Genomic DNA, 27,615 nt, shown 5'->3' on the forward strand with positions numbered 1-27,615 from the left:
AGGATCAATAGGATACCTACTGAATGGGGAGAAAGTAGAAAAGGATGGAAGGTAGGATACAGAACTCTGATACATCAAAATATAAAAATGTAATAATGAGGAATAAAGGAATTTAAAGCAGAATATAAATAGGGGCTGAAGCAAGACAACAGGAGAAAGGAAAAGTAGAAAAGAACACTTAAACAAAGAACACAGAAGAGATGGAAGCAGCATTTAGCTTACATTTTTTTATTAATCACAAATAGGAAAGTAATGATCGGCCTAGGTTTCATGCACAGAACTAGTTTCTGTTTCTAAAGCAGATGGTTAGGAATGTATTACAAGAGAATATATATCTGCTTTTCTGACAGAATTGTGGGCATGGGAGAAAAGAGAGAGGATTGAAACTCCCGTCAAAACTCATTGAATCTTGCCAGCCTTAATCTTCTGATACTCACGTCATCAGACCTTAAATTTATGGGATTGTTGCAGCATTTGTAACCACCTCCCATTTTCCCAGTATGAAATGATTCTCCACTTCAGACTGCTTAAATGACAATGTCTTTTTGAAGATCCTGTTGAAGACCTAGTCAGTTCTGGCAACTTTTCATCTGTGAGCTTAGAGGGAGAGGAATCTTTAAGCGAAGAACATCTTTCAATTGCTGGTCCCTGGCTGAACTGAATATTTCCATGTGGATCACCCCCCTGTGTCTCCTCTCTGCTGATTCTGCTCCATCACATTTTTGGGGAGGGAGAGAGCAGAAGTCACAAGACAGTCTATTAAATATGAGAGAAAGCTCCTCTTTCAAAGTTCCCGCAGAGGAACTTTGAGAGCAGAAAGATTGATAGCAGTTGTGAAAATGAACACTGGTCTGACATCTCCCTCTTTCCTTTACTATCAGTGTAATAAGTGTTTCTGCTGGTGAGATAGAAAAATCAAAATAAAAATCCTTGCAATACAACATCAAGCCCAAATTAATTTTAACACTGCGTTCAGAAAGTAGCACTTTACAAGTAAGTAACATACAGCTGAAAATACATTTGTGCCACTGTATCTCCAGGGGAATGCTTTTATGTCTGAACTGTATCAGACCCTTCTGTGTGGGTGAACTGACTGGTGCTTAACAAATTTTTGTCATCATTAAATAGGTTCCCTCGTGCAGGATTTTTTGTTCAGTCGCTACAGAACATACTTACTTCTGAGAAGATCTGGCATATTCCATGTAGTAGTGGGTACAGTAGTACAGAAGCTGTTGTTTTCAAAATCAAGCATAGTAGAAGAAGAGGTGAGAGGCCTTGTTTTCCTGAATAAAAGGCAGCAGAACTTACTTAAACTTTTGTCCTCTCTATTATTACAGCTTCAGCAAGAAATCCAGCTGCATCAGAATGAAGCATCAAGAGAGGCTCGAAAGAAGGAAAAAATGGAGAAGGAGCTGAAAAATCTTCTAGCTGAAATGGATAACAAGCAAGCTGAGATCAAGAATTTACAGCAACTTATACAGAAGAACAAAGAGGAACAACTGAAAATGGAACAGCATCTCAAAGATCAGAAGGTAGGGTACATGGCACACTGTATTCATCAGGTCTAAGATTAGGGTCAGATGTCAAAATAAGAAGAAAATGGATTTTCCTGAAGGGAGAGTGGGGGAGATTATTTTAAGTCAATAAATTTTAATAAATACTTATTTTTATATAAATATTACTTTACTAATAAATAAATATGTAAAGCTTGCTGACAGATTCCAGATAGATTTCCTGACAGAAATCAGTAGTGGATCGCAATGATATTGTTAGATATCATCTTGAAAAGATCAGAGCAAATGAGACAAAGTCTGTGAAGAGCATGGATGATCTAACGATAGTAACAGGAGACTGCCAGGTTGGAGCTTCTGACATGTATTGACAGTTTTGCCACTGATTCACTATAATGGCATTGGTAAAGTCATTTTACCTCCGACCCTTTCTTTCTTCTCTGTCACAATAATTTTTATCTACCTCTCAAGCTTGTGGAAGAGGTTCCGTGAAAGGGCAGAGAACTGTCTTTGTAAACATTTTTGATTGATTTTCCCCATTCTGTTTCTAAAAACTTTATCTGGAAATGTCCTAACATAGTGTTCTGCAAGTGTTTGAATTTTCAGGTTTTCAGTCCATTTCCCCTGACTTAGAGAAACTCTCAGAGAAGCAATTTCAGTAAATGGCTGCGGAGATCTCATCACTGTAAAACAGTCCTACCTCAAGGGAAACTTCTTTGGGAGTTGTGTGTATTTTGTAAATTTATGACTTTTACTGCTTTTTCTTCCCTTCAGGTCCCTGAATTTGTGAAGGTAGAGGTCTGTGACAATTTTTTGTCAACATAGCGTCTTAGTGAAATACTTCACATAAAGAGATACAGCAAAGACTTGATTATTTCTCTGAATATCACTGATTTAATGCAGCTTTTGAAGGCAGCTCCATGATCTGCCAGGACAATCACATTGTTTTTAAATAGGATAACTACAATTCCTGGTTCTGTTCCATTCTTCCTCCTCCTTTCTATAGTCCCTTTCAACCTTTCCAAGTGCAGATTTTAGGGGCATTCAATTGTCCAAACTATCCTGGAAACCAATAGTTCACATAAAGTGCTGTGCCTAGGCTAATTAACCAGACTACTGCCCTGTCTTTGTTGCCTGTGCTGGCTTGAAGGTGTCTGTGGAGGCCCTGCATTGTCTTTTGCAAGAAGTCTGTCCAAAGTACAGGCTATCCAACTGTGCAAGAGTCAGAGTAGAGATCTGCGAGAGAAGGTGACTCAGCTATTGCAATGTCATTGGGTTATTGTTTCTCAACTGAATTGTAGCTGGCTGTGATGCCTACTCTTATTCCACTGAAATTTCTAATAAAGTATCCTTGCTTGCATGACAGTGAAGATGGTTTGATACAGCTACTATAGGCTTCATCCCACCCATGTCCAAGTGTCAATAATGAATTGCCTGAAACAGAGTGTTATCCTGACATTTGCAGCACAAGAAACAGTATTCCTTGTTTTTACGTTGTCTTTGCTTCTGCATGCATTCAGAAGAGGGAGATTCCACTTCTCTTCCTTTAATCTTTGTTAAGGGCTTAGTACACATTGACTTCATTGGTTTATCATACATTAATGCTTGAAGTGAAAAATATCATGATTGTTCTTTCCTTACTTATGGAGTAATATCTGTTAGGGGAAGTCCCATCAAGCAGAAGAAAAGACTGGCAGCTCCAATATTGAAGTATATGTTCTCCATAGAAACCATGAAACTGCTGTTCCGGGCTTTTGACTGAAGACAAATTAGAGAGGAAAACGGTTGTGTCCTGGTTGCAGCCAACCATGTACCCAGAGAAATTTTATCAGCATATTAATGTAGGATTTGCTTGCTAAGAAACAGAGCTCCCCTGCCCTCTGCTGATTGAAGTAATTTGAATCTCATACTCATTTTCAGTAATTATATGTAGCAAGTTGTTGTGTTACGTGATGCTTGCCAAATGCCTAACAAGTAGTAAAATATTTATCTACCACCTGCAAGAGAGACCTGCTAAGCTTCCATAAAAAAAATGACACTGGCTGTGTTATTCATTAGAAATTATAATTTCCCCTAGACAATATGAACATGTATCATATTTCACATTAGTAATTTCATCAGCAATGAAGAGTGGTTTTTAAGCAGACAACAATCTGTAGCAGCTTTTATCTCCTGAAGAGATGGAAGGTTCTGTCTTCATGTATATGTAGATACTGTAATGAGGTTAAACAGAATTAATAGGATTGTTCTTTAATCTAACAGATCTTGAATGAAAAAGCTGGTAAGGAACTTGAGCAATTTCAGATGAGAAATAATAAGCTCATGCAAGAGAGTGAGCAGCACAGTGTGATGTTTGAAGAGGTGATGCAGGACATCCACCAGAAGACAGCAGAACTGAAAGTAAGTACCAGAAGGTGCATGCATCCTATCAGCCATATCACTCTGATGGCAGTGTTACCACCTGGGACAGGGATGACCTCAGTTCTTGTACTGATAGTTCCCTATGGATAGTTTTGGGGGAAATCTGAGGAATTTTTAGGAATAGATCTGGCTCTCACTGGATGCCATTCTTTCTTTGGCAGTACCATGGTGCAGTCTCCAACCCTATCACCTGACATTGTAGCATCTGTCCTGCTGGAGGAGCTGTGTTTCATAAAACACATAAATCAAAATGCTCAACACATTGGTCATAAAGGATGCATGGTACTTTTGACAAGCATAAGATCTTTTTTCGATTGTGAGATCTTCAGATAAGAGAAACACCTTACTTTCTTACAGTGATTAACATAATCAGAATGTTGCCAAAACCCATTGAAAAATGTTAATAAATTATAACAGTTGTATTTTGTTAGGCAGACTGGAGTATATTTTTCTTACCTATTTGAGAAACAAATTACTGTCTTTTCCAGGTTATCTGGTTTTATCATTACTTCTAGCAATACCATTATTATTCAAAACTTTACAAACAATGTGTTCAAATGTGACTTACATTTGGGGCCCTAGAGTGTCAAAAGGAGGATATTGATTCTATGATCTTATCCTAACTTCAAGAAAAGTTAATGGAACTTGTAGAGTCATGCACACGGACTTCTGGGAACAAAAAAAATAGAAGATACTGCCCAGTTAGTAATTAAGCCAATTGCTAAAGCTTCTAAGAGCCCCAGTCATGATCTGAGATGCCCTTTTTGTAGGCACTGTGCATGCAGTTTCATCCTGTAGTGTGCTGAGTGCCTCCACTATGGTGTTGGGCAACCCAAACTGTGAAAGTACTCATAAATCTCTTGAAGGTTATTGTCAATAAGAATTGAGGAGATTCACATCCTCCCAGAGGATACTCACATAGCAGGATTCACCATCTTACAGAATCAGTATCTGAGGCTGTAAGTGGAACACTGTAGTCTGTGATGGCTGTAAAACCTAACAGTGGCACTGAATTATATGAGGGAGTTATATTTACTTCTTAAAAGGAAAGAGACAAATTTCTGTTGTGATTATTGGTTGTGTTTCCTGGTAACCAGTTCCTTAATTTTTATGCAGTGTTTTGATTGATTATTTTCTCCTCTGATTGTGTAGCAAATGAAATGAACTCTACATTTTGCTTTTTCTTTAAAGCCATAGGTTATAAAAGAGATGGGGATAACAGATATCTGCTATTAGGGACATACAACCAGACCACACTACAGATATTTTTCTCATTACAGTCACTGTCCCTAATACTTCAAAGGAAATTAGAGCTGCCCGTGTTTAATCTGCAGGACTAATTGGGTAGTGCTGTGTGAGGTTTGCAGCTGGGTATTCTTTATTGATCATCTTCAGCCCTAAAGCATAAGATTTGATTATAATTTTCCTTACCCTAGCTGGCTTTGTTTAAATTATTTTTAATATTGTTCAATTAGCTAATTATCTTTTCTTGGGCAACCCGCAGCACTTACACCTTTGCTTCCTGAATTTCATGGAATAAGTATATACTGAGTACAGAGGCATTTTCTTTCTGTGGATACTTTCTCTCCCCTTTCCTTGTTCCTGTTCTGTAGGCCAGAGATGATGAAGTGACTCAGATGCGCCTTGAAATTTCAAAGCTGAACAAAGTAAGAGATGTTCTCCAGAATAAGCTGCGTGTTGCAGAGGAGCAAAAAGTTGATGCAGGACATGAGAGAAACACCCTAAAAAATCAAATATCTGGACTGGAGAGAGGTAGGTGCATAACTGATGGATGGATCTGTCTTCTGATTCATAATTTATTCATTCAGGGTGCATCCTCCTGTTAGGATCATTCTTCTTTAGTGTCTAGTATGAGACTGTATAAATGACAGTTGGAATCTACAGCAGCATTTTAAAAACCTTGTAGGGTTACAGAATTTTCATAATGTAGCATATGTGGGGTGAAAATACAACAGACATAACTGAACTTTGTTGTGTGCCAATTTGTGCCATGTCACATAGAGAGTCATCCCCAATGCACCTTCATTGCTCCTGCACTGACCTGTGAGAGAGATGCAATCTCAGAGCTTACTGAAATCAGACATGGTTAGGGGACACTTTTTTTCCTGCTTTGATCCTGCTGAATAGTTACAGCCTGGAAATGAATATGTGCAAGCGAGCTGATAAACTTAGTTCTGGTACGTTTAGGACTTCAGTGGTCAGTGTGGCTACTAGAGCTGTCCAAGTATTGACTTTGACTTGCTAGCAGATCTGGAAAACTTTAAGAAGGAACTTTCAACATTTTTGCCAAATGGAAATTTTGGAAGAAAATGCCTTGGGTCTAACAAAATATTTTGTTTAACTTTAAAAAACAACTTTGGGGGTATTTTTGAGTATTAAAAACCACTTTCTTTTTTTTTAACTTTAAAATGCAAATAAATTTCAAAATAAAATATGCTTTGAAATAAAAATAGACACACTTCCAAAGTGATTTTCATCAAAAACAGTTTTATGGGTTTGCTTTTTTTTTTTCTGAAATAATATTATGAAGTTGGCAAAACATTTGAGTTGATGAGACTTCACTTTTTGGGGCAGAAAAAACCCCTTTGCTAGAAACTTCATCTAGTTCAAGTTGATATATACTGGCATAAATGCCTCTCTCTGCTCTCCCTTGTTTCTAGCTTGTGTCCTGAAGAGACTGCATGTATGAGATATGAATCCTTCCATATAACTGTATTTATGGAAAGTCGTGTGTGTTTTTCATGTATCTCTGTGAGGGTGGAAGAGCTTTCCCACAAGTGTTTTGCTAGCACTGCTTAAGGTCATGCTCTTTACTAGAAAGGAGGAACTTAGGAAATTCAGATCTGTACTGGAATGCCTGAGAATGGCTGCTAATAACATGTCTTTTCGCAATATTTGAGATATCTTAGCACTCCAATGTACTGCATTTCCTGAATTGCAGTGTTAGTGTAGCAGGTTTTAATTAATTTTAAAATTAATTATAGTGAAATATAGTGAAAACACATCCTTCAATTTTTAATATCTTTTTAATAGTATGTGATGTAGAGTGTTAATCTTGACCCATAACAAGTAGTTTTAACTCCACTGGAGCCAGTAGAATCTCACTGCTTCAAAGGAGAACTGGATTTCACATAGAGGGATTAGAATAATTCTGAAAATCCTTGTTTTTGAAAGTGCCTGAGTTTTTGGATGCTTACAATGAAGCTTCTTAAAAGGCTCTGATTTTCAGTGTGCTCCGTGATTTCTGAAAATACAACTTCTTCGTCGTATCTTGGTTTGAACACCCAAATAGAATAAGTCCTCATACCATTAATTACTGTGCGTGAGTTATTCTAAGTTCTTCTAAGTACCCAAGTAAGTATTAACATTACTAGCTGATACCTGAGGTTGCAAAACCTGGTCATAGCTAATTGAACTGTTTATGTAATGTTAAGGCTTTTTAAAAGCCCCCTAAGTTGTTTCTGAATTTTTAGCAGCTGTACAGTTTGAACCCAGGGTTTATTCTCTTTCCTCCTTTTCTCTAGGGTTGGAAGCTGCCAAAAAGCAGGCGGAGATTGACAAGAAAGCTATAGATGAGCTTGTAAGGGAAAGAGATATGCTAAGCAAGGTGAGCTTGCACTGGTAATACCGATAAACAAATCTCACGGCTTGAGAATGAAATGTCTGTAGTTTAAACACTCACAGTGACACAGAAATGTTGTAGAATAAATAACATTAAGTAAAGCATTCAGATTTCCTTAAGCAGATGCTTACACTGCTTCTTTTCTGTGCATTGAAATAGCATTAGTACTCATAAACACACAAAAGATTTCTAAGTTTTAACATATAAACTGTCAGGGAGTTCAAAAATGCTACTTGTGTTCACCTTTATTGCAAACCCATTATTTGATACCTAAAGAGTTCATTACATCTGAGCTTTTACACTCTGTAGCATATGAAGTTTAATATTAATCTAGGCAAACCTAGTCTTTGCTAGTAAAAGAACAAACCAAAATGTTGATGCACCATGTAGCAGCTTGGCAGGCTGTGTTAATACTAATCCTTGCTTTTAGGTCCATTTCTCATACTGATCATTTTCCATCAGCCCAACGTTCTTGTACTGCAGGATAGCATCTCATGTTTATGGGCATTCCTGAAGTGTAATCTAGTAAATTCAATGCTAAAGATGATTTCTGAGGTGCTTTACTTGATATAGATTCACTGTCCTGTGTCTTGACTCTAGCTCAGATTTGGCAGGTAACAAATACCTGTTTTGTATAGGGAAAGAAATGTCAAAGTAGGACCAGAAGGGGGATTTTGTAAAGATGATATCTTGTTTTCTGTTTAATCCTTATGCATAATTTTAAACCAAGCTTGGTTAATTTACAGTTTGAACTTGCTATTTAGGATATGAGAAGGAAGGATATTTGGCTTTATTATTTATTTTACTGGCTATTGGTATGCTTTACAGTCTAAATGCCTTAAAGCTTAGTTATATCCACTTGTAAACAATGCTATCCATTTTTTTTGTGATGCAGGCAGTAGTGTTTTAACTTCAAATCAGAAAAAGCACTATTTAGTAGCTCTGTTAGAGATTTTTTTAAAATCAGATTTGAGGCTCAAGTATTTCAACTGAACAAATTAGATAAGGGGTAATAACATTGGGAAGTCTATAATCCACTTAGACAATGGCATGTTTTTGTCATCGTGGTGGCAGTATTGCCTTTTCAGCTCAAGAGTCATTATTTTGTGTTCCATGTAGAACTTGGTCAAGGCTACCAATGCCACTCAGAAGCAGATAAATTTGGTGAAGCTCCATGAACAGTCGAAGAAGAACTTGGAAGAAGAAATCCAAAATTACAAGAATGAAGCTCAGAAACAAAGGAAGATTATTTACCAATTGGAGAAGGAGAGAGATTGTTTCATCAATGAAACCAGTGAGCTCAAACAGAAGGTAGGAACAGCTTTTTGTGCACGTGGTCCTTTCCTGTCTTATTCTCAAAACTGTAAAGATGATATATTCGTTTCCTAATGTGCCAGTGGGAGGAAGCTTAGACCAGTGGTCTTCACGCAGCTTAAAAAGATTTCTTCTTGTCAGTGCATATTGCCTGCTACTGTTTCAGGTCTCTCTGGGGGAACCTCATCAATGGGTGTGTATTCTATGAGAGACTTGGAGTACAGCTATGTATCTCTCTTACTCAGCGATCATTTGGGAAACGAAACTGGGGCTGGAGTTCAAACCAAGGCCTCTGACTTCTTATACTTGAGTCCCACAGTTGAAACTCTCATATGCAGTAGGAAATTACTCTTTGATTGTTCTGTCTTATCTGCAAAGGACCTTATCTTGCATACTTCTGGTGTCCTCAAATTGAGGCCAGTAAGAGCTGACAGTGCTCGACATCTTTGTAAGAGACTTAGCATTTGGAAGGATTACTCCCAGTATGTGAAAACATCTGAACATGTGCAAGCTAGTCTGCAAAACAGAAATTTTCCAGGAATAGCTGCAGAGAAACACTGCATAAAATTTGTGTTGCCTGCTGTCTATTATTATGTACAACTTTATTCCTGATGATATACTCAAGAACATAGTTGTAACATGTTCCATTAATTGCTGAAGATCACATTGAAGGGCCCTCCAAGAAGCTCATTGATTTACTGGGATAAGCTTTCAAGCTGTTTCAACCCACAAGTTATTTGCTATCTTTTCACTTTAAAATTATCCTTTCCAACTTCATGTGACCAGGGGCTTTTAAATAATTTTTTGAATGGTATATGCTCTCTTGTCTGGAATACCTTTTGTCATTTCCTTGGAATAATATTCCTCGAAAGTGAGATTTGTCTTTGTTACAAAGTCATATTTTGCATCTTTCCCTCATAGTGCATTTCTAACAGTATAGATATGAGTTAAGAACATTGTAAACTAGGGCCAGGGAGTAATTCATAACACTCAGAACTACAAGGCTCTTGCTTTCAATTCTGATTAGGGTAGCTCACAATATTTTGAGGGTGAAAATGACAAATGTTTGCTTGTTTACTTTTTCTTTTTTCCCCTGCCACTTTGGGTGCAAATTTTCTGTCACTTCTTATGAGGCAGAGCCTCAGTAAATGGGTTATGACACTTGAGCTGTTTGTATAATGATGCCTGCGTTGTGATTGCAAATTTCCGAAGGACTTGCATGCTTCTGTGGTTCACTAAAGGGGCAATTCCTGACTCAGCTTGCAGGTGAAGAGCAGCAGGAGCAGTTCTGAGCACGGGAGTATGTGAGACAATAGTCTTGTCCCTGCAGAGGTTCCTTACATGAGATTACTCATTGTTTAGAAGGATAAGACAGGGCAAAACACAGGGTAGAAGCAGGACATAGCATCAGGATTATTATATCCACTAGGTAATATTTAGGTTCACTGTTTGACCTATGCAGATGGGTAACTTGAGAAACTGTGGCAAAACTACAGGAGCCATTTCACAGCTGGTGGGGAATGAGCTATTGATGGGCAGTAATCATATGGCCAGTCAGTGCTCTTCTGTCACCTTTTACCATCAAGCCAGCTCTGAAGGAGCTTGCTGCACACCTTCTGAATTGTGTAAGAGCTGGTAAAGAGCCAAACCCATCTAGTCCAAAGACTTCTTGGAACTCCTGCAAGGCAGACAGAGCCATGCTGGCTCTGAAAGCTGTCTGGTTATTTACAGCAGGACAGAATCTATAGAGCTGCAGAATTCCTCTTTCAAAATCATCATTTACTACTGAGTAACTGATGAACAGAGTCAGCAAAGTTATATCCACAGCAGTAAAAGATTTTAGTGGTGAGAATTCATGCTAGACTTGCTCTTCTAATTATTGGCCTGGCTGACTGCTCATTTGTACCATTTTTAAGCCAGTGTCACTTGTTGAATAGTCTTACTTCTAGATTAGCCAGCACAAATGAGAAAAAAATCTGGCTCTTTGCTCTTTGTTGTGTAGCCTATATTACTGAGCTACAAATGTTAGTAGAATATTTCTTTTTTGAATTGAAATTCTTAGATTATGAAATCTTAGTTTTCCTGAGGAAGGTTTAGGCTGCTGAAAAGGAAGCAGTGAAGTATACCCTTCAGTCTCACCTGAAGTGTTCCCTAACTGCGCCTTATAAGAGGTCACAAAAACAGTCTCTAATATGTTGTTTTTTCAAAAAAAGCCATTTACAATGTTAAGTTTACAGTTTAACAACATATCCAGGAAAATTAAAAAACATACGTCCTTTTTTAAATTTGCATAATCTTTTGGAAAACCTAATGCTCAACAGGCATATCATTAAGACCATGGCAGCACTTCTAGGAGTGGTTAAATAAAAGTAAGCAAATAAGGATGGCACCATTTCTGAGATCTTGAGTAGGTTCACTGAACTAAACAGGTAACCAACAGTAGATGATAGTTAAGTGTACAGATAAAAAACCTGTGAGGGTACAGAAGAAAACTATGAATATCTAATACTTTCTGCTTAGCTTTGGCCCCTTGTTGCCAAATCTGAGAGGTGTAGTTTGCTATCAACTCGATCAGAATTGAGGATGCTCGGCCTCCCACAGGGCTCTGTTTGGAAACGTTGCATGTATCTTTTCTGTATTTATAAAGGAGAATTATTTGGGTTTAATCATTCCTGAAAAAGCAGAGTCAGCATCCAGGCTATGAGCACAACTCAGAAAACTTAGTCCACAAGCTTTTTGCACTTATATTGTATCAAAACCAAGTAAAAGACTTACAAATGCAGTGACCTACTTTCAAATCTTGCTCCAGCCTATGATCACCATAGTGCCGATAGAAAACATGCCTTATTGATTTCTTTTCCCTGCTATTACTATTGGCAGGTTGTTTTAACAGAAAAGGAAAAGGCAGGAGTAGGTTATAAACTGGGACTGTGTTTTTCTATTGCACTGTAAGCACTTCCTGGGATCCTCTGCAGTCAGCTACAAATGTGCTGGAATTGTATTCCTGCTGCTGTAATAAAATTTTCTATATTTAGCTATCCCCTATCTTCAAAGTTGGTTGGAGGTACCTGGTAGAATGATCAATTAATTAAGCTCCTGCCCCATAGTTAGACCTCACAAAGCTTTACTGCTAAGCAAGGGACAACATTGTTGACTTCAAACTTTGCAGTTATTGACTATTTGATGTAAACATTTTTTTTTTTTTATTATTCTACTTTGACATATGAACATAAATCTTAGCTCAAACTGCTACCTTCAAAAACAGAGTTAGGAGAACTGGGTATGAAATGAAGTCGTAAAAGGACTTCTCTTCTGGATTTTGTCCATGTGATTCCTCAGCTTTTTCTTTAATGTTTGATCTTTTTCCCAGCTTTAAGGGTGGCATTGTTTTCTCCCCAGGGCAGTGATCCTGAAAAAATATGTTCTTGATGTGTGTACTCCTTAGTTTTCTTTTTATTTCTTTTAATCTTCTTTCTTTGTAATGCTGGATTCTGTTTGAATACTGCTTGTTTGTGCTCCTCAGTTTTCAACTTCATACAGCAGGAGGAAGTTTCTTCTGTTTTAAAAAAATAATTAGGAAGCCCATCATAATGATTAGCAACTATTTGTATTTTTGCTCCTTTAATGTAGTAATTCTTATGTATTGTTATGGTGGTAACTTTAATAACGGTGTCTACAAAATTTTGTATTTTTGTTTATTGGTACTGCATGTGATCATCATCTTTGTCTACAATACTTCATTCTCTTTAGGTAATCTTCACATCATTATTTCTAATCTTCATAGAAGCAACTAATTGTGATTACCTGCTAGTTTAGATCAAGTGTAAGTTACATTAACTAACTTTCTTATTATTGTAATTATATATCAAAAGTTTGTGATCATGTGTTCATTAAAAAGAAGTTGGGTTGTTAGAATATAGGAGTACATGCAGGTCTTCTTGGAAAAACGTATGTGTTTTTATTCATCTTATCATACAGCTGACTTCCAAAACAACATACAAAGTCTAGCTTTGCTCTATAAATAACCTAAGGATATTCTTGATGAAAGCTGTTTATGTTGATTTTATTGAACCTGCTCAGTGGCAATATTTTCAGTAGCTTGTTTTTAAATTACATATGTGCACATCTATAAGTTTTAGTCTTGAACAAAACCTGGGTATCAGATTAAAATAAAATGTTGTCCCACATAAGCTATCCAGAAAGGTTAAACTTATACTTGGACTGAAGTGATTTTTAGCTTTAGCTAAAACTTCTTATCATGGGGATTTGAACTTGTCATCATAGAAGAAAATCACAAACTCTGCCCCATTCTTATAATCTTGTGATTATGGTTTAATCATGTTCACTTCCTTCTTTCCACTCCAGGTCCTCCAGCACCTGAAAGATACTGAAATACGGGAAATGCAGATCTGTGACTATGAGAAAAAAATAGAAGAGTCTGTGATTAAATTAAAATGGCAACAAAACCGCTGTGAAGCTGTGAGAACAGAGAGGAACCTGTACAGTAAAAATCTGATTGAAGCTAAGGTAGAAGGATACTTTTTTCGTTGTGTTTCTCTCTGTGCTCTTGTTGTTTTTTTTCCTGATCTAATTTTAATTTGTTAAAAGGAAAGCTCACCAGATAAATGGCAGGAGTGGTTTCTTCATTCCTGTGTATTTTGGGGAAATGAATGTTTTAGGTCCCTGACATTTTATCTGGACAGTTTGTATTTAGACTGGAAATAGGAGTCCACAGTCATCATGTGGCAATATCCCTGCTTCAGACCACGCATAAAATCACGGTACACTGGAGCTATGGAATAACAAAACCCTATCACAGAAGAAACTTTTTCTTTTCCATCCTGGCTCCACTCTGTTTTATCCCTTTAGGAATTGTCTGCATGCATCAGAAATAGGCTATAAGGGGCATAAGATTGCCTCCTTAGCCCTGAATACGTATACACATTACTATGAATCGATTTAGAAAGCAGAGGGAACACTTTCCCAGCTGAAGTGGAATTTTCTGATGGAACTTAATGCTTCCACCTCGCTTGTTCCTTTCAGGGAGTGTCATTTTCCTCAGATAATGATTCTCTCCATTCATCTCTTCCTTGGGGATCTCACTAACAATACTAGAGGAAGAGAACAGATCACTTAAGGATATGTTCTATTATTCCCATGTAAAGATCTAAAACACTACACAAATCCTATTGCAATCGGCAGAGTAGCTTGATTAGCTACTTGAATAGCTGGGATTTACAGCCTTGGGTTATTTCAGAATAAGGATTATAAGATAAATGTATATAGTAGATTACAAATTTATACTGTGGTTTGAATAGGTAGGTGCTTTGCTTGAGAAGCAGATGGGAATGAACTGTCCAAGTTCCTATCCAACTGTGTGCTGAATTTGATTAGGAATGAACCATTTTGCCATTTATGTGGGACACTTTACTTGACCTTTGTCTGCCTCTCATCAGTGGACACGGTGTTGGGATTCTCGCTGCTCCCAAACAATCTCTCAGGAGAAATAAGGGTGAAAAATTGCAACACTGATGGGGTTTTTTTAATTTTTTTTTTTAATAGACAACATAAATTTCCTTACTTATAAAGAACTAGCATCTGTGTGCTGAGTTACAAAATGAAGCAATGAACTCATCAGCCTTTTCAGGTTTTGAATGTTATATGGTGGTATACACAATGCTGTTCATGGTTCCAGTTGTTAGAGGCTGGTGTTTAGACTTTAATAGCTTACTTGGCTTACCATAAAACTTTTTTAGCAGGTCCTGTGTGAGAAGATAGCTGACCCCAAAAGATCTTTTGGCAAAGGCAATATTATGTGTAGCAGTGAAAAAATAGCCATTCATAGTTCAGTAACAGGTCAGTCAGCCATGAAAGACAAAAAAAAAAAAGAGGATTGTGTTAAAAATTATGGTAAATGCTTTTTCCTTTTGGGAAGTAAAACATATTTGCACAAGCTTGTTTAAATAAAGCTAGATGTAAGTATTTTTGCATTGCTTAATGTGGAAAGATACCCCGTTGCCCACCTTGCTAGTGGTCTCCAGAGTACCATAATGTTCAGCTCAGTAAAATCTCTTGGAAGAGACATGCTGGCAGTCTGTTAATATGAAATAAATATCTGATGCTTTCATCCTTGGGGTTTCTTTTGGTGTTAGGAGCTCATTTGTTTAAGCAAGCTGATTAGGAGATCTGTTTGCAAAAAATTGTGTGTTCTTACTCTTCTTCATTAAATACAGAATTAGGAATGTATTTGGGTATATGTCTGGACACCAGATTTTAAATCCCTCTCATCTTTTACAATATTGAAGAGATTTATAGGCTATTTAGCAAAGACAGTTTTTAATATGACTTTTGCATTCACAGGAGTGACTGAACATGCGAACAGGTAGGTCTAGTGGCATATCGCTACATTTATTTCTGGCTCATTTAATTTGCCAAATAAGTGCAGAATCCACAGATTTTGTTTTTGAGGGCTGTCAGACTACTAATCAGTACTTTCTCAGTACTGTTTGTGAAGACTGCCATGACTCAAGATCTTGCTTAACTATGTTAAGCATTTCATGCAAGAAAACGTCACTCATTTGTCAAGTAAATCCACACCTATGGTGGACAGTGCTGAAAGAGCTCTAAGCTACCCTGGTTTTGTACTGAAACAACGTCTTCACATGAAAGGTTATGATGTCTTCTCTGTGAGGTGGCAGCCTCTGGCAGAGGAGTAATAGCTTCTAAAGCTACTTTCGTTAGATCCAGAAGAGCATGTCTGTCTAAGCACTGAATTTATTAGCTTCCATTTCATGTCACAACATGTGCCATCACTGCAATGAGTTGAAACAGTTTCTTAATTTTGTATGGGCAGGCACCGCTGTGCTTTGAGTAGAAGTAGTCCTAGTGACCTGGTCTCTCTGCAGTGCTACCAGGCTTTTTGCTCTGTGTTTTGAGCTTAAAATATATGCTAAATATTCTCATACCAGGGACTTAATCTCTGAGCACACTCTTTTCCCCCTTGCACCTATGTGCAAGCTGTCACACAGGCAAAATGGAAATAAGCATTTCCTATAGTCCCTTGCAGGCATATAGGTATCTTACTCATGGGTATGTTCATTTGCACAAAACCAGCTTCTCTCCAAACATTTGTGCCCAACTACATACAACCTTATTGAAAAACACATTACTAGAAGCATGAAAACAGATGGGTAGGATCAGAATCTTATTAATTTGGATTGACTGCTAGTTCTTACCCTGTGTCCAGCACTTTAAATTAAACGGCTTATTACACTCATAATGGATGATCATTATTTTTGTCAATATCTTTTAAAGGCTTTTTTTACTGCAATGTCATGCTGGCATAAACAAAAAATTGTCATTTAATGAAACTGTTTTGTTCTGTTGGATTAAAAAGTAATGTCTTGTGGTACATACAACAGATCTCCTCCCAAGCACTGTGGTTGCATTTTCCAACACCAAAATAGCCTGAACTCCCAAGCATAAACTTGCTCTTTTTTGATCCCTCTTTGTGATCACACTTCCTGTCCTATTAGGATGAGATAGCAGAAATGAAGAAGAAACTGAAAACTGTGACACATCAGGTGGATCAGTTGAAAGAGGAGATCACAGACAAAGAAGCAGCCCTTGTGAAAGCACATCTGGAACATCAGCAAACAGAGAAGGAGAAGGAATCATTGAAAGTAAGAGCCTTTACACATACACCTTGTTACAAAGGATGGTTGCCATGATTTCACAGACTGCATCATGTTCCTGGTCTGTGGTGATAGTTTTGCTGTATTTTAAACTATTCTGTAATTGAAGCACAAGATCTCAGTAGCCTTTAGAGGTATTAGTTACACAAATCTTCCGTGTATCTGACAAATTTAATCTCTGCCTATAATCAGAAAGGTCCTGGGTTGTCTGTTGGAAGCTTTAAATCTCTTGGTGATCGAATAGTTTTACTAAAAAGTTCAATTTTGCTTGCAGAAATGTGGGTTTTGGGGATAGCCTCATTCTAGCAAACTTTTTAATATAGACCCTTATAATTCAAGTTTTTCTTTTTAAAATTTTTTTTTCTCTCTGCTGTTTTTAAGTGCAAACCCCCATTATATTACACTTCACAATCTTGTATTTCTGTGTGACTAGCAAGCATTAGTCTTCTGGGAGTTAGGCAGTGCCTTTTAGTAGGTCCCTCTACACAGAAAGTTATTTTAATATTGTGGTATAAAGCAGCAAGAATCTGTTTTAAATCAAAGGAAATCTGAGCTTGAAGCTCTGGTTCTTCTTCTCAGCACTGGCTGCAGCCCATCCTTAGATAAGCTATTAGATTTGTGGTGATATCTCAACCCAATTTGCTGTGCTCTTAAAAGATTTAAGGACTTAGTGTCCACAGCAGCTTATTTTTTCTCTTCACTAAGCACTAGAAAAAAGCCAAAACCAGGAAACAAACACCACCCTCCAAAAACTAAAGTCCCCTGCCACTTTCCACAATGTTTTCTTTTGTCAGTTTATTGCTATGCTGCAATGACTCCTTGAGTTTTCAGCCCCTCTCAGCACATTACAGTTATGACAAGATGTCAATAGAGCTTTGTAAAAAGGTAACGGATTCGTGTTCTTATACTTGGTCTGTCTCAGAGTTGTTCTATCAGTGATGGAGAAGACAAACAGCATCTCATTTCCGGTGTGCGGCTTACTGCCTTAACTAGTCCCCAGTTCTGTCTCATCACCTCAGAACTCTCTGCCATCCATTTGACAAACATATGATTGCTACATGGTTTACCCACTCAATTATTCACTAGCAAGTATGTCCATACAATGATATCACATTACTGACTAGCTTCAGGGCATTGTGGTCTTCTACCTGAGTGTCTCTGCTGAATACTAAAGCAGAGGAGAATTCAAAGAGGGAGCTGATTGACACAGGCACAAAAGAACCCAATTATTTGTGTAGCAAGCCAGCTTCAACTTGTCCTGTTTGCACTGATGTGAAGGAAGCAAGCTGTTCCTGGGAAATCAGTTTAAAGAATGCTCTAAAGCATGGAGGACTGAGATTCATAGGAATGAGATTATACAGACATTGGATGTGTGCTTGCCTCAGCTGGCATAAAGGTCTTAAAAATGTATAATCATGGTAAATGAAACAGAGGATGCCTGATCCAAGCTCCATTAAAGCCAGTACAATGCCATCTTTTGATTTCAGTTGGCTTTCATACAGGCTTGTAGATCAGACTCGTTTGACAAAGCGTCCAAATGTTGAAAAATATATATCTGAAAGCTGTAGGAACTATGGCCCTCCAGGTTTGAGCTGCTGTCAAGTGCTTTTGTATATTTTTGTAGATGTTCGTGCGTGTCTTTTTTTTTTTTTCAGCATTTTCTAGAAATCTGGATGTAAAACCTCTGACTTGTTGTTTCAGCATTCTGTGTCCAGCCCCAGTTATACCTTTTGTAAAATTCATATTTTCCTCTAGAACAAATAAAAACCCCTCTTCACTTACCCTAATATTTCAGAATCTAAACAAGATTTGGTTTGAATTTGGTTTGAGATATTGGCATAGGTCCCATATAAATTCTTCTTTCTTGCTGACTGTTCTTCCATTCTTACAAACTCTCTGAACCAACTTCAAATGAGCTGTGCTGATTTACAACAGTTTCAGACCTGACCATTTTTCTGCTTGCACAGTGACTGTGTTTATTCATTTCCTTTTCTCTTACCTAATGTACACAGACCCTCATACTGTAGATTTTAGCATATTTAATCTCACTGAAAGTCCTGTTAGTTTGTGGGGCCTTTGTGTGGCTTAAAGTATTTATGTTCTTTAGTGTACAAGGCACTTCAGATTTATTTTAACTTAATGCATTCCAGTGAGGAGATTTGTTTATATGAATGTTTGCTGCCAACATCTAATACCACTTCTTGTTTACATCTCATATTTTTTCTGACATAAGGGGAACATAGAGTTTTGATATATTAAAAAAATATTATCCAGCAATGCCAAATGCATGAGCAGTTTTACATTTGTAGACAGCTTTTGCACAGTGTTGATTGCATTTCAATATGAAGTGGCTTGCATTTTTATTCAGCTGATGGATTCTGATGAACATCCAACACTGAGTAAGAGAGATATGAGTGTTGCACATATGGGAAAATGAGAATTTTATTAAAGAAAATAAGAATGGAACAAGCTATTTTATTATGACGATGGAACTCTCTCTGTCTTAAATCAATGTTTTTGCAGGTGCAGCCTTCATCACAGCCTCATTCTTTCAGCACTGGATGATGTTCTTTCTGAAAAGGCAGTTTGAACATCATCCTTTATAAGGGTCAGTGTTGTGACAGTCTTTGAGTCAAGGCTTGAAAGTTTTCATATCTGTGAAAATGGACTGTAGTGAGCTAGTTCCATCTTGGCTCTAACTAACTGCCTAGCAATGATAGAAATTTCTAATAATCCAGGAAGACCTTATTAATTTTTATCTACATGCATGCCTTGAATTATAGAATTCATGACAATAGGATAGAATTATTGGGCAGATTCCAGTGTTAGTTTATGTTAGTGATGTGCAATCACTGTAACAATGCATTACTTCTCCTGCACTTAGGGACAGCCCCTCTTTTCCCAGTCTTCCTCATCTACACATCCACTGAAAAAGTGCTAAAGCTCTTTGATTTTGCTCTTCCATGCCTGGTTGCCATCTTTTCCACGAATTCTGGCTATCCTGAGTTGATGCTAATTTGTATTACATAGCATAGATTGTTGCCCTTTCCAGCAAGGTGAGCTATCTTTTCTCACATCCCAGCCTGGCTTTGAACTTATGTCTGCTAGATTTTCATAACATAGCAACTCCATTAAAAAGCTTTCCAAATATGACCTATTTAATTTTTTTTTAAATTTTTATTAAATGAGGTGCCTCTGAATTACAATTTGAGCCATTGTCATAGATGAAAATCCATCCAAATTTCTGTTGTGTATAACACAACAATATTAAAATACTCTTTACAACATTTCTTTATGGGTCTTCGTACTTGCTTGTCTCAGTGATTTGTTCTCAAAAACTAACAAAATATGTACCTCTCGAAACTAAAAGAATGTATGAGATTTTATTAAAATCCTGACTCTTAATCCCAGGTTTATGTAATGGGAAGTTGTTACTAAGCACAGTTTACCTATATTCTTTGACTCCATCAGGCTGAACTGCTTAAGATGAAAAAACAGGCTCTGGAAACCAAACGCTTTATAGAAAATCAGGAGGCAGAAGAGAGAAAACTCCTAAAAATCATTGCTGAAGCTGATGCTGAGAGGCTGAAGCAGAAAAAGGAATTTGACCAGGTAGGATTCTCTAATTTGGTTTTTCAAACACGCTGCATTCTGTTCCCTCATTTGTCCAGCGTATTTTTAAGATCAAGATCCTCAGCTACTATAAATGTCGTACTACTAAAGCCTTATAGTGCCGTTGAAACAAAAATGTTGATACAGACATGTGAATGGAATACGTACTTTGTACTATTCAGGTGACTGAACCCTGGGGAAACTTGAGCTATGGCCCTTGAAGAAGTGAAGAAGCTATGGCCCTTGCCGTAGTTCTTTCACTAATAACAGTGAAACCTCTTAATTGACATGATTTTGACTGATGCAATATAGTCACGGTACTTTGGGATTGTACTGAGAAACTGTAACTGAGACTATTGCTTTGCCCTGTGTCCTTAGGTTATCAATGAGAGAGATATCCTAGGGTCCCAGCTTGTTCGGCGCAATGATGAAGTGGCTCTGCTCTATGAAAAGATAAAAATCCAGCAGTCCATCTTAAACAAGGGTGAAACCCAATACCGACAGAGAATGGAAGATATCCGACTTCTCAAGCTGGAGATCAAAAAACTTCGGCGTGAGAAGGGGATACTTGGCAAGAGTATGGCTAATGTGGAGGAGCTCAGGTAGAAAAACTGGTTGAATACATTTCCATAGTGACTGCATCCATGATTCTGTGTTTGAGACAGAAAAGATGTTTTATGCGTGATAAATATTTGTGTCAACAAACAGCATACCTTGGAGAAGGGGATCGTTTGGTTTGACCTCAAACACAGACTGGATTAAATTCACAGAACAACTTATCAGCAATCAAGAAAATTAAAATATAAGAAGGAGGAAAGGAGGAAAAAAGACATCTTGGCCAAAGTTGAAATAGTTTCCCTATTTCCCCTTGTACTATGAGTTACTGCCTACAGAATAAACTTGACAGACAGCAGCAGAAAAGGTGTTCATAGTTCAGTGAGCTACTTAGTGGTACCCAAGGCCCGAATTAGTGGAACTGCTTTTTATTAGGCAATCCATGGAGGATGGGGAACATTTGACATATTTATAACAAACCCCTGCACATTTTCAGAGCTCTCTCCTTCCAGATTTATATGTAGACTTGCTCTCTGAGAAAGATTTAGTTAAATTTTCATTGAAGGTTGTGTTTCTTTAAAAGAGGAGTTTAATAGCCCCAGCTTGATTTATCTCCTCCTTCTCTGGCTTAATGCTTCCCTTCTTTTTTTTAACCCTACAGCATTTGAGGTGTATTCTTTGCTGATGGGAAACTATTGTCAAACTATATACTATAGTACAAACCAGTCTTGGTTTGTAAGGAGAGGCAGCTATGTTTTTAGCAGATAACCATCATACTAATTCTATGTAGTTACCACAGTTTTGGGTGAGATCTTTAGCTTAACTGTGTCAGTATAATTCCATGGCTTTCACAGGCGCAAAATTAACTTCAATCCGTGGAATTATGCCAGTTTGATTTGGTGTAACAGAAGAGAGAACTGGGCACAAAATATTAGCAATTGCAGTTTTCATCGACTGACTGCAGACAGGAATAGGATTTGAACTTGCTGCCCAAATGCATTCAGCTGAAAGTCTGTTACTGTATTGAAACTCAGTGACGATATTGAAGTATAGTGTGATGCATGCCATGATGGGTGGATCAATTCTTGCTAACTGCAGCAGCAATCACATACTTTAATGAAGTCCAAAACCATCATGAAAACTGCCTGTCGAAAGACTCCATTTATCACTTGTGCTGCTAATTAGCTTTCTTGATTTGCCAATTGGAGATGTGGGTTTTTTCCCTCTTCCATAACGTTGTCCAACCTCACAGTTAAAAAAAAGGCCTTTTTCTCTCTAGTGAGCTAAATGCAACTCTGAGCTTAGCAGGGGGAGTAGGCACATGGTGATCCTCCACCCCCTTTCCCCTTGGAGAACTTACAGGATCCACCCACCAAAGTGATAAGGGTTGAAGCATTGCGGAACGTGCCTTTTTTTTCCTGCCCCTTGACCCCCCCATCCCCACCATAGGAGCATAGTTATCAAAGCATCTTGGGAGTGCTCAATTAATTTTAAGTTCAGCAACAAATCACCCCTGAAATTGCTTGAGGAGAGGTAGTAAGAGTAAAAGAAATCAAACTTGGGTTCTCTAAAGAACAGTGTCCATCATACTTAGGTCCAAGAGTATGTTTTATTTACTGGATTGTGTGAGCCATGTAGATTTAAAACCTTCTTTCAAACACAGGCTGTCAGATTCAATACAGGGGTAACTGGGTATGACTCCATAACTGATTTGTAGGTTACTCTAGGTGAATTAACTGTCCTTCCGGCCTTAATGTACATGGGAAGATGTGGGCAGTGAGATCCAGTAGGCTGTGGAGTAGATGCTGCAGGAACTGATGAAAAGTCCTTTTTTTGAGCCATTCTTACTAAACTGAGTGAAGAGGTCTAACTGTTCCACCTGTATAGTGGTATCGGTGTCCATATATCGGTGTCGACTATTAATCACAAGAGTTGCTTTGCCAGTGCTGCAGTGTATGGGAGAATGGTTTGTTAATGTTTATTAGTGCCTTGGTCACAGTGATGTTGGTTTGGTGTGGTTTTTAATTTTTGTTTTATGCTGGTCTTAAGACAGGAGGTTCATCACATGCGGAAGGAACTATTAAGGGAACAGACTCGGTGCAAAATTTTGGAAGAAGAACTGGAGAATCCCTTGAACGTTCACAGATGGAGAAAATTAGAGGTGATGTCTCAGCATTTCAAGTTCCCAAAGCCCATATTACCAATCAGTGACACAGCACAAAGCCTATTTAGTTTACTGTTATGCAAATTATGTGGAGGGGCAGGCAGACTGAAATTTCCATAGTACCAGTGGAATGGTTAACTGCTGAATGGTTTCCTTGCACAATGCAATCAGTGTTATTTTTGTGTCACTTTCTCAATGAAAAATTGCAGAGGTATTTGTAAAAAGCCACTCAAATGCTAAAGGAAACAAGAATGCATAAGGTGAATTTAGAAGGAGGTGATTCCTTAACATGGTTGATGAGAAAGAGGATGATACTGGAAAGATAGAATCCTACCCTCACCGATTAGAGAGATGTATATGGGAAGAAAGCCAGAATTAGAAAGGGTCATGGAACAGGTAGACTGGTGAATGGACAGACATGAAGTCAGAAGGTGAATTACATCTGTGAGAAAAGGAAGAGGCCTCCACATAAACAGTGGTGGGCTCCCAAAGATAGCCATTCCAGGTAATGTGAGTTCAACTGTTACGTAAGCAGCAAATTAAATTTTCACACTATTCGAACCCACAAAATGAAGGGGAAAAATAAAAAAATCTGTCGAGCACAGCCCAAATATATGATCAGTTGGCATCACTGGGTATTTTCGAAGTAAGTCAGAGCCAGCTGAGATTTCTCTGTTGCACGGATCTCTGATCTGATGCCAGCCTAGGTTGCTTAGCTGCTCTAATAATGAGTGATAACGTGCTAGTCCCTACAGAAGCAGAGCTGAATTTTTTGACTGTGCTTGCTAACATGATAGTTAATTTCTGATCTTTCCATGCTGAGCTTAAAGCTGAACGGTGTGCTTAGCTTTTCTCACGGAAGGGAGATAAAATGCAGGATGCTGAACAAGGCTAAAGACGTCTAGGTACAATCTCCAGCAGCACCTTGTAACAAAGGAAAAATCAGGCCAGTCAAAACATCCAATGCTGGGAAAATGAATGTATGAATAGGCTGATAATGGGAAATGACGTCTTTCCTTCCTAGGTCACTGGTTTGTATTTGGAACACAGAAAGGCCAAGCAGATGGCAAGATCCATATGAAGTAATCCTTATGGGGTTTTGGTTCAATTCCTAATGAACAAACACCCTCATATCACTACACTTGTCACAAATTGGCACCATGTTTGGGCAGCGCTATAAAAAAATCAAGGACTAAGTGGGTCATGGGGACTGAACTACTTTTTAGCCTGGTTTCTCAGGAAATGATGTTGTGTTGTGAGCACTGCATGCATATCTGTGTTAGTGTCCCAGTTACACTTGAATCGATTAGTCAATTTAGATAAAATCAGACAAAGGATTAAGAGCCATGAGATACCAAGTTCCTTATAAGCTCAAGCAAACATGCATAGAGTGGGACTTTATTGGAGCCTTTACTGCAGCATGAGTTTAATCCTTATGAGCCACCAGAGACACCACATGAGAGAGGATAAACCACGTGGGAGAGAGGTGTTGTGAATCCCTGAGTAGGGAAGAGCTTCAGTCAGAGTTTGCTCCTCATTAAAGGATCCAACAAGAAGATACAAAGTGGTGGGAAAGTAAGCTTTGCTGGCTGCTCCTCATAGAATTATTTGTTTGCTCCTTAGAGCTTCCTCCAGATACAATCTGTGACAAAAGAATGAAAAGGGAAGAAGGACAGACATCTACTAGCTCCTGGTCTTAACTTCTCAACCTGTTTCAAAAGACTATATTGGAGTTACTCTTTCTTTTGTTCAAGAGAAAAATCTTCCTCGCCTTAAAACTCAGTTGACACTGTTTGAAGTTCTTAAAACAGTGGGAAGTACTTGCACTGCTCTTCATATGTCAGTGGGCAGTTTCAGCTTCTGCTAAAAGTGATATACTAACTTCCTTTTCCTTCCCTGTCACGTGGTTCTACCAATCTTTGTTGGTTTGGGGGTTAAGCTCTGAAGGACTCCTATTTATATTAGTTATTTTGAGGAGGATTGATGAAGGTAACAGTGTTAAACTTGAACATGCTCCAACTGATCTTCAAGAGGCAGAGATTCCAGTTTCAGGACTGCTTGTATAAATGCCATTTAAAAGACTCCCAGCACACACACCACCCCCACCCCCACCCCCCATTTTATATTTGTCACTTTTGGACACTTAGATATTATGGTTTTCATTTGCAAGCAAGAAACACTAACCTGTTGTATAATTTTTGAGACTGCTTTGCTCTTGTCTAGGCCAGTGACCCAAGTACCTATGAGCTGATTCAGAAAATACAGAGACTACAGAAGCAGCTTATCAGCAAGACAGGTGAAGTGATAGAGAAAGAATTGCTCCTTCAGGTACTGCAGCATCATTATTTTGTTGTATCATATTAACGTGTTTGACTTACCCTGCATTCTCTGTCTGCTCAGATGTGCTTCCTGAATGTTATTTAGATGCATGACTTTGAATTTCTTTTGCATGCCCCTTAGATAGCTTTAGATGGCAGCACTGACTCACTGGAAGAGAACAAATAGCATCTGATTAGTTGATTTTTATATCCTGGCTACTGATACCTGGACAACTCTGGAAAATAAAATTGAAGGTTTGCTTTAGTTTATTCATGTCATAGATTAGTCTTCACGTCAGTGTTAGGCATTTGGAAAGGCTTTTTTGTCCTTTTAAACATGCCTGTTATGACCAGGACGTGAAGGAAAATCCTTGTTTGATTCCATTTGTGCTTAGCTTGGCTTTTGGCGAAGGAATCCTACAGAGTTTGTGTGATTTAGATATGTTGCTGTCTGGGCCATGTTTGACTTCAAGGTCTTTGTGCTGAACTTTGCCAAAAAGTAATTTTTGTGATAGCTTATCTTTTTTTTAACTGTACCAGATGTCCCTTAACCCCAGTGATACCAACAAGATTTATGTTGTAGAATCAAGGAGAGACTATATTCCTGTAGTGCAAGCATTGCTATCAAATATAACAAAAAAGGACTGTCTTTAGGCTTCAACCATAGGTGTAAAACTGGGAAATTTGTCTCCTTCTCTCTGGTGACTGTAGACGTAGCTGCAGTTTGCCAGCTCTAGGTATGATTTTAACATCTTGGTCTTAAATACTCTAATAGTCTTGATACCTATGTTGGGTATCACTCAATGGAGAGTAGAATGTCACCTGAAGCTCCTGCTGTCTCAAGAAGCAGCTCACCAGATGTTATCAAGGCAGGGTTTGTCTCTCTTTCTTTATTGTTTCGTAGGAAAAAGTAGATCTGCAATTTCATTTGAAGGTAATGTATGGTGTCTTATGCCTTTCCTTGGAAAAATGTAATCTTTGTTGCATAGCACTGAAATGCTGTCAGTGAAATAGTTTGTTAGCTTACATGAAATGTAGCAAAAATAGCTTCAAATTTGCTGTGCTTTACCCATGCACAAACCCAATTCTGTTAGATTTTGATATAGTCTCTATTGCGTGTCTTGCCTTATCCTTACTGTGCTCCCATTTAGCTATTATCCTTATTTAGGAGTGAAGAACTGAGGTATAGAGGTACTAAGTTGCCTGTCTAAGAAAATCTTTGAAATAATAGGTATTTGAGCCTATGTTACTATATTAGCCATTGGCACAATCTTTCTGTCTATACAGCAGTCCTTCTGTGGCAACTCTACATTTTTTTTATTATTTTCCTAGATTTAAGTCAGAGTTTGGCTATATGAAATTTAATTATTATATCTAGAATTGTTAATGAGATCCTTTGCGTCCTTAATTCAGGCACTGATTTCCTGTGCAACAATGCTGAAATGAAGGTCTCCCTCAGTGAGATTGGTGGTAAAGAAAAGGCCAAAAATATCACTCTCCACATTCTGTTCAGGGCTTCACCATCAACATTTCTGAGCTCTCCTCTGGTTTGCCACAGTGTCTTTGAGTCGTCCACAATGACTGAAATAGGGCTCTTCCATAGCAGGGCGTGGGTAAGGAGAGGTAGCCAGAGATGGACATCCCCCAGCTCATTTCCTCAATGGACTGTATGTCCTGCTGGTCATTGGCGTAGGGCTCACAAGCCAAGTGTACTAGCTGAGCTTCTTCTGCTCAGTGTCTGGATAACCTTGTACGAGTCATTTTATTGTTCTTTGGACTGGTTTTCCTATATACATGTAACAAGGTATGATGATAATACCTGTTTTGTGAAGTGCTCTGATACTCATTAAAGCAAAATGCTCTCTAATAACTTATGAAACCGATGCTATCATGTTCCAAACTCCTCTGGTGAAGGAGCAAGCCTGAGGAACACCTCCAGCAGAAGGAAATGAACGGAGAGCAGTAATGTTAACTTTCTGGAGGGAGCTGAGCTGTACGCTCCAGGAGGGTTGCTTCACCAGGCCCCCTTCTGGGCAGTGTATCCTTATTCAATAGAGAGTATAGGGTTTGATCCTGACTGAAATTTATCATTATGAGAAACATGAGAAACAGCAGCAATTTAGCTCCCATTTCTGGAATTTTTAATTTTTGTCCCCTCAATATAATTCGTCTTGCTTAGTGAGTTTGCTGTCTGGTCAGTATAACAGCCACTTATATGTATAAGGCACTGCTCTGCCATAAGATCTGATCATTCCTTTTTTTTTTTTCTTTTCTTTTTTTAAATCCCGGTAAGTCCCCTCATGCTTAAAGGCATTCAACATCTTTTTTTTATGGGTCTCTCCTGGAAGTCAGCTCAGTTCAGTTCAGTCAGTCTCTGCTCATT

The 27,615-nt window shown here is 38.1% G+C and overlaps 1 protein-coding gene across 1 annotated transcript in view; it reads left to right on the forward strand.

Moving 5' to 3' along the window:
- CFAP58 (cilia and flagella associated protein 58) overlaps positions 1–27,615 on the forward strand; it is a 58,550-nt gene that overhangs the window by 10,094 nt on the left and 20,841 nt on the right. Inside the window, exons 5-15 of the mRNA XM_076338117.1 lie at positions 1,338–1,532; positions 3,774–3,911; positions 5,546–5,705; positions 7,478–7,560; positions 8,695–8,886; positions 13,255–13,416; positions 16,425–16,571; positions 20,055–20,195; positions 20,574–20,797; positions 22,800–22,911; positions 25,138–25,242. Of these exons, the coding sequence (XP_076194232.1) occupies positions 1,338–1,532; positions 3,774–3,911; positions 5,546–5,705; positions 7,478–7,560; positions 8,695–8,886; positions 13,255–13,416; positions 16,425–16,571; positions 20,055–20,195; positions 20,574–20,797; positions 22,800–22,911; positions 25,138–25,242 (1,659 nt within the window). The remainder of the gene's footprint in view (positions 1–1,337; positions 1,533–3,773; positions 3,912–5,545; positions 5,706–7,477; positions 7,561–8,694; positions 8,887–13,254; positions 13,417–16,424; positions 16,572–20,054; positions 20,196–20,573; positions 20,798–22,799; positions 22,912–25,137; positions 25,243–27,615) is intronic.

This window comes from Aptenodytes patagonicus, chromosome 5 (assembly GCF_965638725.1).
Source record: "Aptenodytes patagonicus chromosome 5, bAptPat1.pri.cur, whole genome shotgun sequence".
Classification (NCBI taxonomy): Eukaryota; Metazoa; Chordata; class Aves; order Sphenisciformes; family Spheniscidae; genus Aptenodytes; species Aptenodytes patagonicus.